Here is a 12,420-nt window from a genome sequence, read left to right as displayed (position 1 = left end):
TGTGTAAAATAGGAAAATACTCCACTCCAGGCCAACTCAACTCTAACGTGACGAGTAGTTGGCCCACGAAGCACCTGCTATAGCTGACAGCTATTTTTTTCCTACGGGAATGGCTTTCTGTGCTGGAGGTAGGGCTGATGACATCAACAAAACCAAACACACAGTTGATCTGTAGTGGCTCTGAGGGTGTGGGCTCTGTATCGTGTCATCTTTTATTGACTCTTCTCCAGACTGAGAGGCAAAGAGAGGGGAAAGGAGGACACTAATTTCCACTGAGGAGGAGCTTGCCTCAGTTTCTCCTTCCATTGCACCTAATGTTAGAACTAGGGTTTGCAGCTCCAGTTGTGAGCAAGAAGGGAGGGTGAGAAGGAAGTGAAGGCCCTAAATGGAGGGAAGTACGGAATCCCAGGTGTAGACCAAGGATGCTTTTGGATGGGGCTTGGGGCTCAGCAGCCTCTCCAATCCCCCCCTTTCATAAACCCTGGTTCCTTGTGTTTCTCGAGGGCAGAAACTGTACCCAGAAGGAGGAGGCCAGAGTTGGCACCTCGACCCTCACACAGGCACAGATTCAGCTGGAGCGGCAGTTTAGGCATGGAAACCTCATGTCCTAGACAATCATTAAACACACAACATGCCTGACTGCCAAGCTAGAGTCAACCGATATCGGGCCCATTCCATATGATGGGGTTTCTAAATATGCATGTGATTAAATCCATTTGTGCCCCCTGGGGCATAGAGATGGGTGGGACAGCACCCCTGGCACCTCTTCCCTACCCTAAACAGGGAAATGGAGAGTCAACCACTCTGTAGCATCTTTCAATTTATAAACCACTTTATTCCAGTCCCTTGAACATCACAGGCTGGCTTGATTTCAGACAGAGCAGAATCCATCCCTTAACACAGCAATGACAATGAACAGCCCAGCACAGGAGTGACATAAACCTTTAGGCATCCAGCTTTCTGTGTGCTGCAGAGTCCCTTGGCCAAAATGAGTGCATTGCATTAGTCCTACAAAGGCCTTCCCAGGAAGGAGAAGCAAAACAACCCTCGAGAAAATACAGACAGGGTCAATGGCAGGCCAGGATGAGGGCTATTTCCGCATATCCCAGCGTGTCGGCGTTCATTAGCCATGCGTCTGGCTCTTGTTTTCTTTCCTAAACAGCTGGAGACCCTCTTCCCTGCTCCTCATTCCAGCTTTAGGTTCTAGGAAACAAAGTGAGTTTGGTTCAGCAAGATATCACAACCAAGGGCAGAGCCCAGGTGGGTTTCCCAGACATTAACTCGCTCCACCATCTAAGGAGAACTAAAGGGAGTGTTTAGGTCTGCAATCAAGATGGGGAGAGAGTGAGGCGTGCCTCCTGGACACTATCGATAGAGGTGCTTGGTCCCCTTGCTCACTCTGCCCTCCATGTCTTAGGTTAATTCCCTAATTTTCAAAACTAGATTTTCCCACCGGGGCCATGGAGGAACTTGGCAAGTATCAGTGTAAAACAATGGTGAGAAACTGACACTCAGAGGAGGATTAAAGTTATTTTACGGAGTCCAGGTCTCAAATTTCATCCTGCAGAATGGGTTCATGTTGGTCAACCACACAAATTTGGATTTTTGCTACCCGTGAAAGTGGATTCAAGTAATACACAAGAATCTGGAGGTTAGAGTGGGCTCAGATCATCTTCCTCGTGGTTATGATTGTACCTTCCTGTGGCCGTTGGTTTACAGGAAGTAGTGTGGCAGGAGACAGACTCACTGCGGTCCTTTGCTTGGGGTAGGTTCTCCCCATCTACACCCTTGAGTGTTGGGGTTTCCTCATGCCTACTGCTTATTGGAATATGGCTCCCCTGTAACCAGCAAGTTTTCAATTCAAATGAGCGTGTCTGAGGTCACCAGACCAAACAGCAGCTCAAATTTGTGCTGTCACTTCTGGAAATAGAAATCTTCAGTCAAAGAACATGGTGATGGAAAACACCTTTGGATTCTCCATAGTGGGCCTTGAAAATCACAGATGCACTCGCCCAAGCCTTCTTCATTATGAATCAGATGATTGTCCAACCCCTGACTCCGTAGGGCCAGTTGGGGCATGGAAAGTCATCCTCCCAGATACGACTCCCTAACCATTCATGTGGACCAAACCATTGGGAAGTCCTGAGAATTTATGCTATATTTTTCCCAGGTCTACAGAATGTCGATCTGCTCAGACACCTCCAATGTAATACCACCAACGAGCTGGGGGGCCACCCATCACCTCGCATCTCTCATACGACTGGTGCTCCATTTGCTGGTTCCCACTTCGGCCTGCCCTGCTTCTATTCTCCAGGCACTGCTACTCTGGAAAAACATTCAACATGAAGTTTGGGCTAGTCAGGATGACTTGGTACTTTTCTGGAATATATAAAATATACCTGCTGATTGGTGCATTTGTGCAAAGACAGATATGACTTTAAAACAAGACATAGACATTCATTATAATTGGCTTACTTCACAATAAGCTACCAGAAACAGTCTTTTGTAATAAGATTGGATTAGTGCTCACTAAACATGCATTTCATTTGAACAAGGCGAAACACTTAATTTGGTCTGCAATACCCAATATTTTATATACAGCATTCTTTTTTTTTTTTTTTTAAATCACAAGAAGCAACAAGATGGGTCTGGTCTTAGAATATAAGTTACCATTTGTGATCACTTTCCAAAGAAACTCATCTTAGCTCAACTAGTGTAAACCTGTGAAAAAATAGCTGAGCCATCTTTTTCTCTCCACTATTACTTTATCTTGAAATGTTCACAGCTTAGAAACTACAGCCTGCTGGGAAGGGGGTGGGGCAGGCCTGCGGGGGGAATTCCCCAGGCTGGAAACAGCCTGGCCCCAGAAGGTTCTTCATTCTCAGGCTGGGGATCCCACATCTGGTCCGTCACCCTTGGGGCATGTGTGACAACAGACCGGGGGTGGGGGGTTGGGGGGTGGGGGGTTGGGAGTTTGTTTTTCAAACAAGCCCCTCAAAGCTTGCAGTAGCATCACTGTGCCAGATTGGTCCCTTCTCTTGCCTCCCCGCGTCTTCAGTTTTAGAACAGAGACATTAGAATCAAGAGAAAATAATAATAATAATAATAATGAAAATCGTCAGAACAATGAACACCACAAAGTCTGTGCACAACAGCACGGTCCATGCGCTCCACGAGGCGTTGGGGCTCTGGGCATTCCCACGAAGCGTCCACGACAAAAGAAGCTGAAGGCGGCGCGGAGGAAGGAGCATCTGACTGCGGGGGGAACAGCATCACCATCAATGTTGTTTGGCAAAAAAAAAAAAAAAAAAAAAAAAAATTATTAAAAAGAAAAATCAAAAGGGAACAACACAAGCAGCTCTAGGATTCGTGGGTGCAGGCTCAGAACTGGCCGGCGCTGCTGGGGTCGCACTGCAGGAGGCGCACGATGGATGGGTCGCTCTTGGCCCCTCGGATGAACTCTTCCAGGGAGAGTTTGCCTAGAAAGCAAGAGGATGGAGCACAGGTGAGTGGCGGCAGGTGGCAGCCGGAGAGCTCACACTCATCCCACCGCATCCTGGAGGCAGTGATGGCTCCCCTGGTCCCTGCCATCCAACACCTGCCGCGAGGCCCACACTCTGCTCCCTCCTGATGTGAGGCCCAGGGGGCAGCTCTTGTTCAGGATTGCAGAGCCAGCCCCGCCCCTGGCGGGCACACTTCTTCCTGGGAGCCCCCGGTGTGCCTGCCCTGGCAGGTGGCCCTGCCCTGGGCCCTGCCCTGAGCCCTGCCCTCCCGGTTCTCCAGCTGCACGTGCCCTGGACGGGCTCACTTCGTATTTGTGGAAGGAATGTCCCCTCAGCCTCTATGAGACCGAGCTGGGCTCTCCCGGCACCAAGGCCGTTCCTTCCCACCATGTCACGAGGAGCCTCTGGGCTCCTTCAGGTCACCTGGGTTACTTGGGTTTGCTGCGTGAGATGGGGGGGGGGGGGGGAGATGCTGATATCTGAGGGAGGGCCCCTCTGTGACAGCTGTACCTCCACTGAGGTAAGGAAAATAAAGGGGTGTGTGTGCAAGGCAGGGCGTGCCCCCTGGAACCCTCCCGTCAATCAGGGTGCTTTCCTCCTACCCTGGCTGGCTGGGAGAGAAGGACTCAGCCACCTGGGGCCCACTCCTACAGTGTCCCTTCCAGGAGGGAGGCAAAGCTTCTCCCCTATTCCCGGTGCTTCCAGGCCGGGGCGGAGGGGCGGGGTGGGGGGTGCTCCTTGGGAGGAGCTGCTGGGCCTTTCCCCTTAGCTTTGCCCTCTTCTTCCTCTTGGCAGGAGCTGCCGCAGGGAGGACTTGCTCCCCTCAGTCCTCCAAGGATCAGTGCCAGGCTGCCCTGCTCACTGCTGCTGTGGGTTTGGTCCCCATGTCCACAGAGCTGCATCCTTCAATGAAGCTCAGTCCTCTGGCCTCTATTATTGCTCTATCTGCCACCTAATTCCAACTCCAGGCAGGAGGGGTGCCATCTATTGGAGCCCTCACCCTCTCCCCCAACAAAATAAGTCTTCCCCTAGCCACAGCCCCTCCCCAGGTCCTGGCTCTTGGTTAACCAAATTCACCTTTTTTCACATGAAGGAGAAAGGCGGGGATTTAACTATCTACTAGTGGCCTGGTGCATGAAATTCATGCATTCGGGGAGGGGGGATCCCTCAGCATGGCCTGTGCCCTGTCACAGTGCAGGAGCCCCACGATCCATCGCCGCGAAGAGGTAGGCCCTGGCCACCCATCTGGGGCTCCTCGACGGGCTGCCCCAAAGAGGTAGGCTGGAGCCTGCTGCGGAGGGGCCTCTCTGTGCCTCTGGACCCCTGGGCCAGCACAGGGGGCGGGGACATGAGCCTCACATCCCGGGCCCATTGCCGGGGGCAGGAACGTGCGCCTCACGTCCTGGGGCCGGTTGCTGGGGTCGGGGATGTGAGCCTCATGTCTCCAGGCCGGCGCAGGGGCGGGGATGCGGCCTGCTGATCGGTCATTACGTGAAGGCATCCCGACCATTTGCATATTATCCTATTTTAGATTTACTTTCAATCTGTAGAGCAGGTGCCCTCTAAGCTTTGTGTCTTGGCCCCATATGTGAGCTACACCCGGACTCGCACAGTGGTTGAAACAGTGTCAGCTTCCTCTGCTCTGGAGCTTGAACTCCAACCTTCCTTTCACTTTGGTTTGCTTTGCAGCCCCTTGCTGGGTCTGAAGTGTGGGGGTCACCTTCAGGGAGGAACCTGATGTCCACCTCACCCCCCTCCCACCTCCCCCCCCCCCGCCCCCCTCCCCCCCCCCCCCCCCGACGGCTGTGAGAACCCACTGGGCTCCAGGAAACCCGACACAGAGCATGCGCAGGAGAGTCCGCTAACCCCTGGCCAGCTGAAGTGAAAGCTCCGGGGCTCTGGCTAGAATGACAAGCCCCTCCCCACTTTCTGATGAGCTGTCCTGCAAGGACCCAGCCTGCTGTGGCCTGGGCTTGTCCGCACCCTGATCCTCCTCTGAACTACACCACCAGGGAGTAGGCAGCATGAGCTACTTTTACACAGAAAGGGCCGTGAGCCAGGCCCTTGTGGCCAATACCTTGTCCTTGAGCGGCATTCCCTGCCTGAACGCCCCAGCCCCTCCAGCAGCCCCACCCTGAGCAAAGCAAAGCGGCCTGGGCCTCCTACCGTCTCTGTTGGTGTCCATCTGGCGGAAGATCTTCTCCGTCCTTTTCTCTGGGGTTGACTCATCCTCAGGCATCTTCATTACGGAGGAAACCATCTTGTAGATCGCCTGGAGGCAGAAACGACAGCGTGGGATGTCAGAAACGTAGCCTGGAGGGGCCCACGGTAGCCCTATCATTAAACCTCCCAAACGCACGGGGGAGGTGAAGGGAATGTCCTCGCTTCACACGGGGAGCTAGCCCTGTCCCCGCTGATCCGCTGTGGAAAACAGAGGCACAGTCACCGATGGGATGGGAGAAGCCAGGCCGCAGAGCTCTCGCCAGCACTGAAGAGCCTTCAGGAGGGACAGCTGGTGGGGAGACCCCCGGGCCCCTGGGTGTCACACGTCAGGGTGCATATGGGTACCCTGGGAATCGTGACCATGCAGGGTCTGATTCAGGAGGGTGGGCTGGGGGTCTGAGCTCCCGCATCGCTAACAAGCTCCCGTGTGGTGCTGATGCTGCCCTCTGAGGCCCGCGCTTCTAGGAGAAGGCCGCAGATGGCATTCCTCAGGCCAGAGCGACGGGCTGGTGTCTGCTGTGGCCTCCAGCCAGGGCCTTCACGGGGCGGGGGGGGGGGGGGGGGGGGGGGGGGGCAAACACCTGACGTCTGCAAGTGCGAGCCCTGGTCTTCTCCCCACAGGCATCCCCCTCCATCCAATGCTCTTCCTTTGTATGGGAATCGTCTCGCATTCCTCCTCAGGGAGCTCCCAACCATCCCCCAGTGGGAACAATCCGTCATCCAGGTTTGGGATAAATAGTTATGTAGTCTCAGGCTGGGGATAAACTGGGTGCATCTGAAATCTGCTGAGCAAAGGAGGGTTCTACTGGAAGAGTTTTGTAAGAAGTACTGACGCCATCTCCCCCACCACTTGGGGACGCCCCCTCCCTTGGTACTCAGTATGGGCATTTAAGTGCCTGAAAGGAGTTTTAGAAAAAGTAGGTTTTGCCCCAGGACGGGCACAAAAATCTGGAAAGTTCTGGAACTCTGGGGGCAGTGGAACAGCTGGAGGGAGGAAAGAAAGGAAGGCAGCTGAGGGCAGGAAGCATCCAGATGGGAAATGTGGGAGCAAAACTGATACTAAAGGCTGAACTTATCTTTAGTCTTGTTTAGGATCAACCTGCCCCACGGCCCTAAAATGTTCTGGAGAAAGGAGGGTAAATATTCTAACCCTGGTGGTAAAACAAGAGTGAAAAATGGACTCACCCAGCGTGCTGACCCTGGGGCTGATCCCCACCTCCCCGGCCCCCGTAGGGACCCCTAGGTCAGGCTTCTTGAGTCTGTCTTGAACCCATCAAAGCCCTCGCTGAACTCCAGAACTGCCTCCACAGCGACTCCCTCTGGGAGAAAGATCAAGCTCACAGCTGTGGCCTTGTCTGGGATTATGGGTGCCATAGGGATAAACTTGGCCACAGTCAGCTTTCCCAAGAAACATTCACTGAAGTGTGCCCTGGAGCAACAGGGGAGCCAGCCTCTGCCTTCCTCCTGGACCCCTGCTTGCCATCCCCTCAGCTCAGGTCTACACCTCCATCTCCTGGGGTTACAGTGCCACATGCCCAGCCGTGGGATACCTGACTCCTTGGGGGAACTAGGAAAGGCTATAGAGCTAGAGCTATTTTTACAAATGGGAGAAAGAGACACTGAGCGTTCACAGGCCAGGTAAATATTTAGTAACAGGAGTGGAGAGCAGAAGTCTTTCCACACCAGGGATGCCTTGAGGTCTAGCACCCTTTCCTTAGCTTTTAGCTTCATTTCTTCTACTTGGAAGCTTTTCTGTAACTCTTGACCCAGTTTGTAGGCAATCAGTGGCACCAACTGATGAACACACACACACACACACACACACACACACACACACACACACACACACACACCTCACAGGAACTGCAAACTTACATAAGCTAAATGTTCTATAAATCCACAAGCCCAGAAATCTTAAAAAAACAACAAACAGAATCTAGAAACCAGTATCGCATTAGATCATGTAAGTACGTCTTTAAAAGAGCAATCTGTGATATGGGAAGAGCATGGATGAGCAACCTCAGGGCTCGTGGATTCAGGCCCCCGTCCACAGACCCCAGGTTAAGAAAATGCCTGCTCTTCATTTACTCTCCCACCCCATACTCAGTCATTCATCCATTCACTCGGTCATGCATCAAATATTTATTGATCAATTATTATATACCAGGCCTTATCATCTACCCCATCCTTGCCATCATGGTTTTACTTTTAAATAAGGCAGACCAACATTACTAAAATAAAGAAATGAATGTAAAACTATTTTTGAAAGCAGTGATACAAAGGAAGATGTGTGGTTTTATGAGATGACATACTGGGGAAATTAAACCTTGTCAGGAGAATAAGCTGCCCCAAGGAATGATGGCTGAGCAAAAAGATGTAGAAGACACAGAGCTTAGAGAGGTAAAGGACAGAGGGAAACAGAGGTGTAGACACCTGAGGTGAGAGGAATGGAAAGAAGGCCGAGTGTGTGGGGAGTGTGGCTGGAGATGTGGCTCCAGAGAGGGGAGAAACAGACCACTGGGACCTCACAGACCATGTTAAAGTCTTTGTATTTCCCCAATGAGCAACAAAAAGATGGAACTGCCAATAAATTTGAAATTTTTATCTACACTTACTTCCCCAAACCACCTCTATTCCTTACTTGCAAGCAATAGTGTTGAAAGAATTAAAATTGATTATTTAGGTTTAACATTTATTGAGTATCTACTATGTACAGGGGATGAGGAGTTAATCATCAACAAGACGAATATGCTCTTTCTCATTTTACATATCACCAATCCTCTGGCACAGGCGTGGGAGACATCATATTGAAGACCAAAAGCTTTCATTTTTATGACCACCATTGAGACGGATATTGTGATTCTAGTAATGCCTTAATAATTGTTATGAAAGTCCTCACCTACACTGTCTGGGTCCCATGGTGGGCAGTAAAACCCACTCGTCTGAAGCATTTCTTGTAACTCTAAGCCTCTAAGAGTTGGACTCATAAAATTATCATGATGGGATTTGATGGGAAGTCAACTAGGTAATAATCTAGAGATTATTCCCTAGAACTCTTGATTGAACAAATGAATGAAAGACCAAGGAAACAAATGAATTTGTATTAGAGAATGAGGCTTTCACACTCAACAGCAGGTCTCCAAGAATTTTAGTCCTGAGCTATTAGGCAAAAGGAGTGGGGTTGGGACAGAGAAATAGGGACAAGTTAATACAAAACAAAACAAAAAACACAAAGAAAGTCAGGATGCTCTTCCATGAATATATTTGCAAATGGGGCTCTGGAATGGAGCAAGAAGCTAATGTCGGATACACTTTGGGGTTGAGGAGGAAGTGAGGGCTCCTTTAAGAGGCTCACATTTACAGATGGCTCTCATAGCCCTCAGACTAGGTGTTGCTGGTTTTTGTTTGTTTTTAATGTGCATCAACTCACAGCTAGGAATTACATAAAACCAGGTCTATGATGTGGGTGGTACTAGAGTAGTGAGCAAAGAGCTGAGGTGACGAGACCCAGTGGTCCCCAGAGTGAGTAAGTAGATGACAGCCTGGCAAAATCACATTTAGGGAATTGTCTGTTCCTTTGCTCCCTTCCCACGGCATCAACAACCCAGAGCTGATTGCATTAGAACTTCCAAATCCAGGACTCCACAGCACAAGGAGGGAAAAGACACAACTCCAGACAGCAATCTGAAACAAATCATGTCTTTTATTAGCTCCAATTCCACCCCCACCCCCAAATTTAATGGGATTAAACCAGAAGAAGCCAGGCTACTTCCCTACTTTATTTTTAGCAACATCGATGAGAGGCCCAGCAGGGACATCCTGTTTTTAATTAAACTTGAAGAACCCTATTCTTGTCTCTGGGTAAATGCAGAGCTCTGGGGCCCAGCTCTGGCTCTGTCCCTCACAGGCCCTGAAGCCAGGGGTCTTACTAGCTTCCTCATGGCCTATATTTTTCTTCCCTTTCCCTCTTGGAATGTTGGGAAGGAAGGGCTCATACCCTAGTCCATAAATTCTGTTGGGGGGCAGGCACGATTCCAGGAGTTAAGGCTCAAACCTTTCTCTGAAGAAAACCAGACTGACTTCTCAGATGCAGGGTCTTCTAACAGGAGGGACATCCAAGGCCCCACAACAACCAACCAAGGGCAAGAGAAGCTAAGCAGTGCAGGGCTGTTCTTGGATTACAGGTAAAGGTCAGCACCCTGCTTCGAAGGCTATTACATACCAGGAAAGGAGGCCACGAGGGTTTTTCTTGGAAACACTTTTAAAACCGGGTGAAGATCTACATATCTGAATGGTGTAAGTGCTTTCTTATTTAGAACTATAAGAATATGTTAAATAATTAGCTTTCCTAATATTCGACATTTTTAAGCATAAAAATATCTATCATGTTAACACCTTCAGAAAATTTTACATATGAAGTTTGAAGCTTGTTGCCAGTACAGTGGGGCCTTGACTTACGAGTGTCCCGACTAATGAGTTTTTTGAGATACCAGCTGTCTCTTGGCCGATTTTTTGCATTGAGTTGACAGAGTAATTTTAGTTAATGAGCTCCTTAACGAGCTCGGTCTCGGAACGAATTAAACTCGTAAGTCAAGGCCCCACTGTACAACAAAACAGCATACATATCAAATCGCATATATGTCAACATATGTGTAATTCAATCTATTGAAAAAAATTTGCATTATTAACCAGTACACCTAGTCAAGTGTTATGCAAAGGCAGCTTTGAACAGCCTCTTCCAAATAACCCTTTTCCTGTCCTAAACAGACATTCTGGAGTTGTGTTATAGGCCTTCACATATGGGGAGAAGCCAATGAGTGTTTTTGGAATATGCACCTTGAAGTACTGGTTAACATTTTATGAAGTCCATTAAGAGACATAGTAGAGGTGAAGATTTAGGTGGAATCTGTTTCTTCATCCATAATGGGGCCTAGGTTGTTGTGAGGATGAAATGAGATCATGCATGTGTACTTGGTTGACTAGTATCCTGCAAAAATCCCTGTCTACCCACAATCTGTGAATGTGACCTCATTTGGAAATGGGTCTTTGAAGATATAATCAGGTTAAAATAAGATCATACTGGATTAGGGCAGGCCCCAATCAATTCGATGACTGGCATCCTTAAAAGAAGAAAATTTAGACACGACATACAGAGAGAAAGCCACGGATGATGGAGGCAGAGATGGGAGGACGCACCTGCAAGCCAAAAATCGCCAAAGATTGCCAGCCACCACCAGAAGCTAGGAAAGAGGCATGGGATAGATATCCCTCAGGTTTCTCCAGAAGGGACCAACCTAAACCACACCTTGATTTTGGACTTCTGGCCTCCACAACTGTGACAGGATACATTTCTGTTGTTCTAAGCCATCCAGCTTACTGTAATTTGTCACAACCACCATAGGAAATGAATACAGCATGGAGAGCACTTATGACTATGCCTAGCCCATAACATGCACTGAGAAGATGAGACTTCCTGGAGGGAATGAAAGGAGAACAGTGCTGTGGCTGGAACTCGGCTTGGGAATATCCATGTTTAGAGGGAACAGGAAACGGAATAGGAGTCCACAGAGGAGACCAGGAGGGAACAGCCAGAGAGGGTGCCTTTGGGAAGTAGACAACACTCATGTTGCCAGATGGCATAGTCGATGCTAAGAGTTACAAACTATAGTGTGCTTGTCAGGATAACATCAATTCCCTAATAAGAAAAGGAAAGACGAAACACAACAAATAGCAAGCACCAAAGTTAGCTCTAAGAGAAAGTCACTAGTATAAGCGATTGCTTTCAAGCGTTTCCTACAGGAAAGAAATCTAAGTTGCATTCCACAGTGACATCTGTGGTCCACATTCATAACTGAGAATTAGGCGAGAGTGTGGAGCTGAATTCCCAGGGGCATATCACAATGGACTAGAAGCTCTCCCCACCCCAATTTCTTTTTCCAGAATCAGAAGAGCACAGTGTTTCATGTCCCCAAGGATTATAGCATCTATGATGCCAATTTTAAAAGATTATTGGGAGAAAAAATTCACATGGCACTCAGAAGTGGTTCTAAGAAGGACGTGCAGAACTGCCTGGTCCTTACTTTGGTTCTCTGTGGCACAAATATTCACAAGCTGGTTGTCTGAAGTGGTCACAGTTGGGGCTCTTGCGACCAGGTGGGGTTAATCGGTGAGTTTGTTGGTGCTCATGGAGGGCAAACCTTTGCATGGCCACCACCATTGCCTCGCTGCCTCCTCATCTGGTTGCTGTCATTATATGCCTTATTCATCACATGAGTGAATCAGAAGAGTAGTTATTTCCCCCCTACGGCTAAAAGAAACAAAAATGAAATCTGTGATGGGCCGCCAGTGTACACCCAACCTCTTTCCTACAAAAGGTGTGAAGAGGTAAAGAAAAGGTATTCTGAAGTTCACTCTGTCTTCATTAAAAGTGCCAATTAATCCGGAATTACAACTAGGAGGGAAAGTCTGATTCTGAGACAACAGTTATTTGAACACCAAGTATTTTTTTAAAGCAACCAACATCTGAATAACAAATATGCTCATTAAAAATTATTCTAACATGGTCTTTAAAGTAAATTCCCTGGGAACTGCTATGGTTAGATTCTATATAATGTCAGACTATATAGTCCCTTCAGAAAGTCTCTGATTTGAACTTGAGAACAAATACAGACAGACCTTCCCCCAAACAGTCCCA

The 12,420-nt window shown here is 49.0% G+C and overlaps 1 protein-coding gene across 11 annotated transcripts in view; it reads right to left on the bottom strand.

Annotated features, from left to right (window-relative positions):
• Positions 1-814: 814 nt before the first annotated feature.
• Positions 815-12,420, bottom strand: part of NCALD (neurocalcin delta) — a 300,236-nt gene continuing 288,630 nt past the window's right edge. For all 11 annotated transcript variants that reach the window (XM_059672040.1, XM_059672031.1, XM_059672036.1 and 8 more), the window contains 2 exons: positions 5,670-5,775; positions 815-3,479 (listed from right to left, as the gene is read on the bottom strand). In XM_059672040.1, coding sequence (XP_059528023.1) covers positions 3,382-3,479; positions 5,670-5,775 — 204 coding nt within the window. In that variant the 3' untranslated portion in view covers positions 815-3,381. The remainder of the gene's footprint in view (positions 3,480-5,669; positions 5,776-12,420) is intronic.

The sequence above is a fragment of the Myotis daubentonii genome, chromosome 17 (assembly GCF_963259705.1).
Source record: "Myotis daubentonii chromosome 17, mMyoDau2.1, whole genome shotgun sequence".
In the NCBI taxonomy this organism is placed as follows: domain Eukaryota; kingdom Metazoa; phylum Chordata; class Mammalia; order Chiroptera; family Vespertilionidae; genus Myotis; species Myotis daubentonii.
Note: the sequence above shows the minus strand (reverse complement) of the source record. Positions and strands in the feature narration are given on the sequence as shown.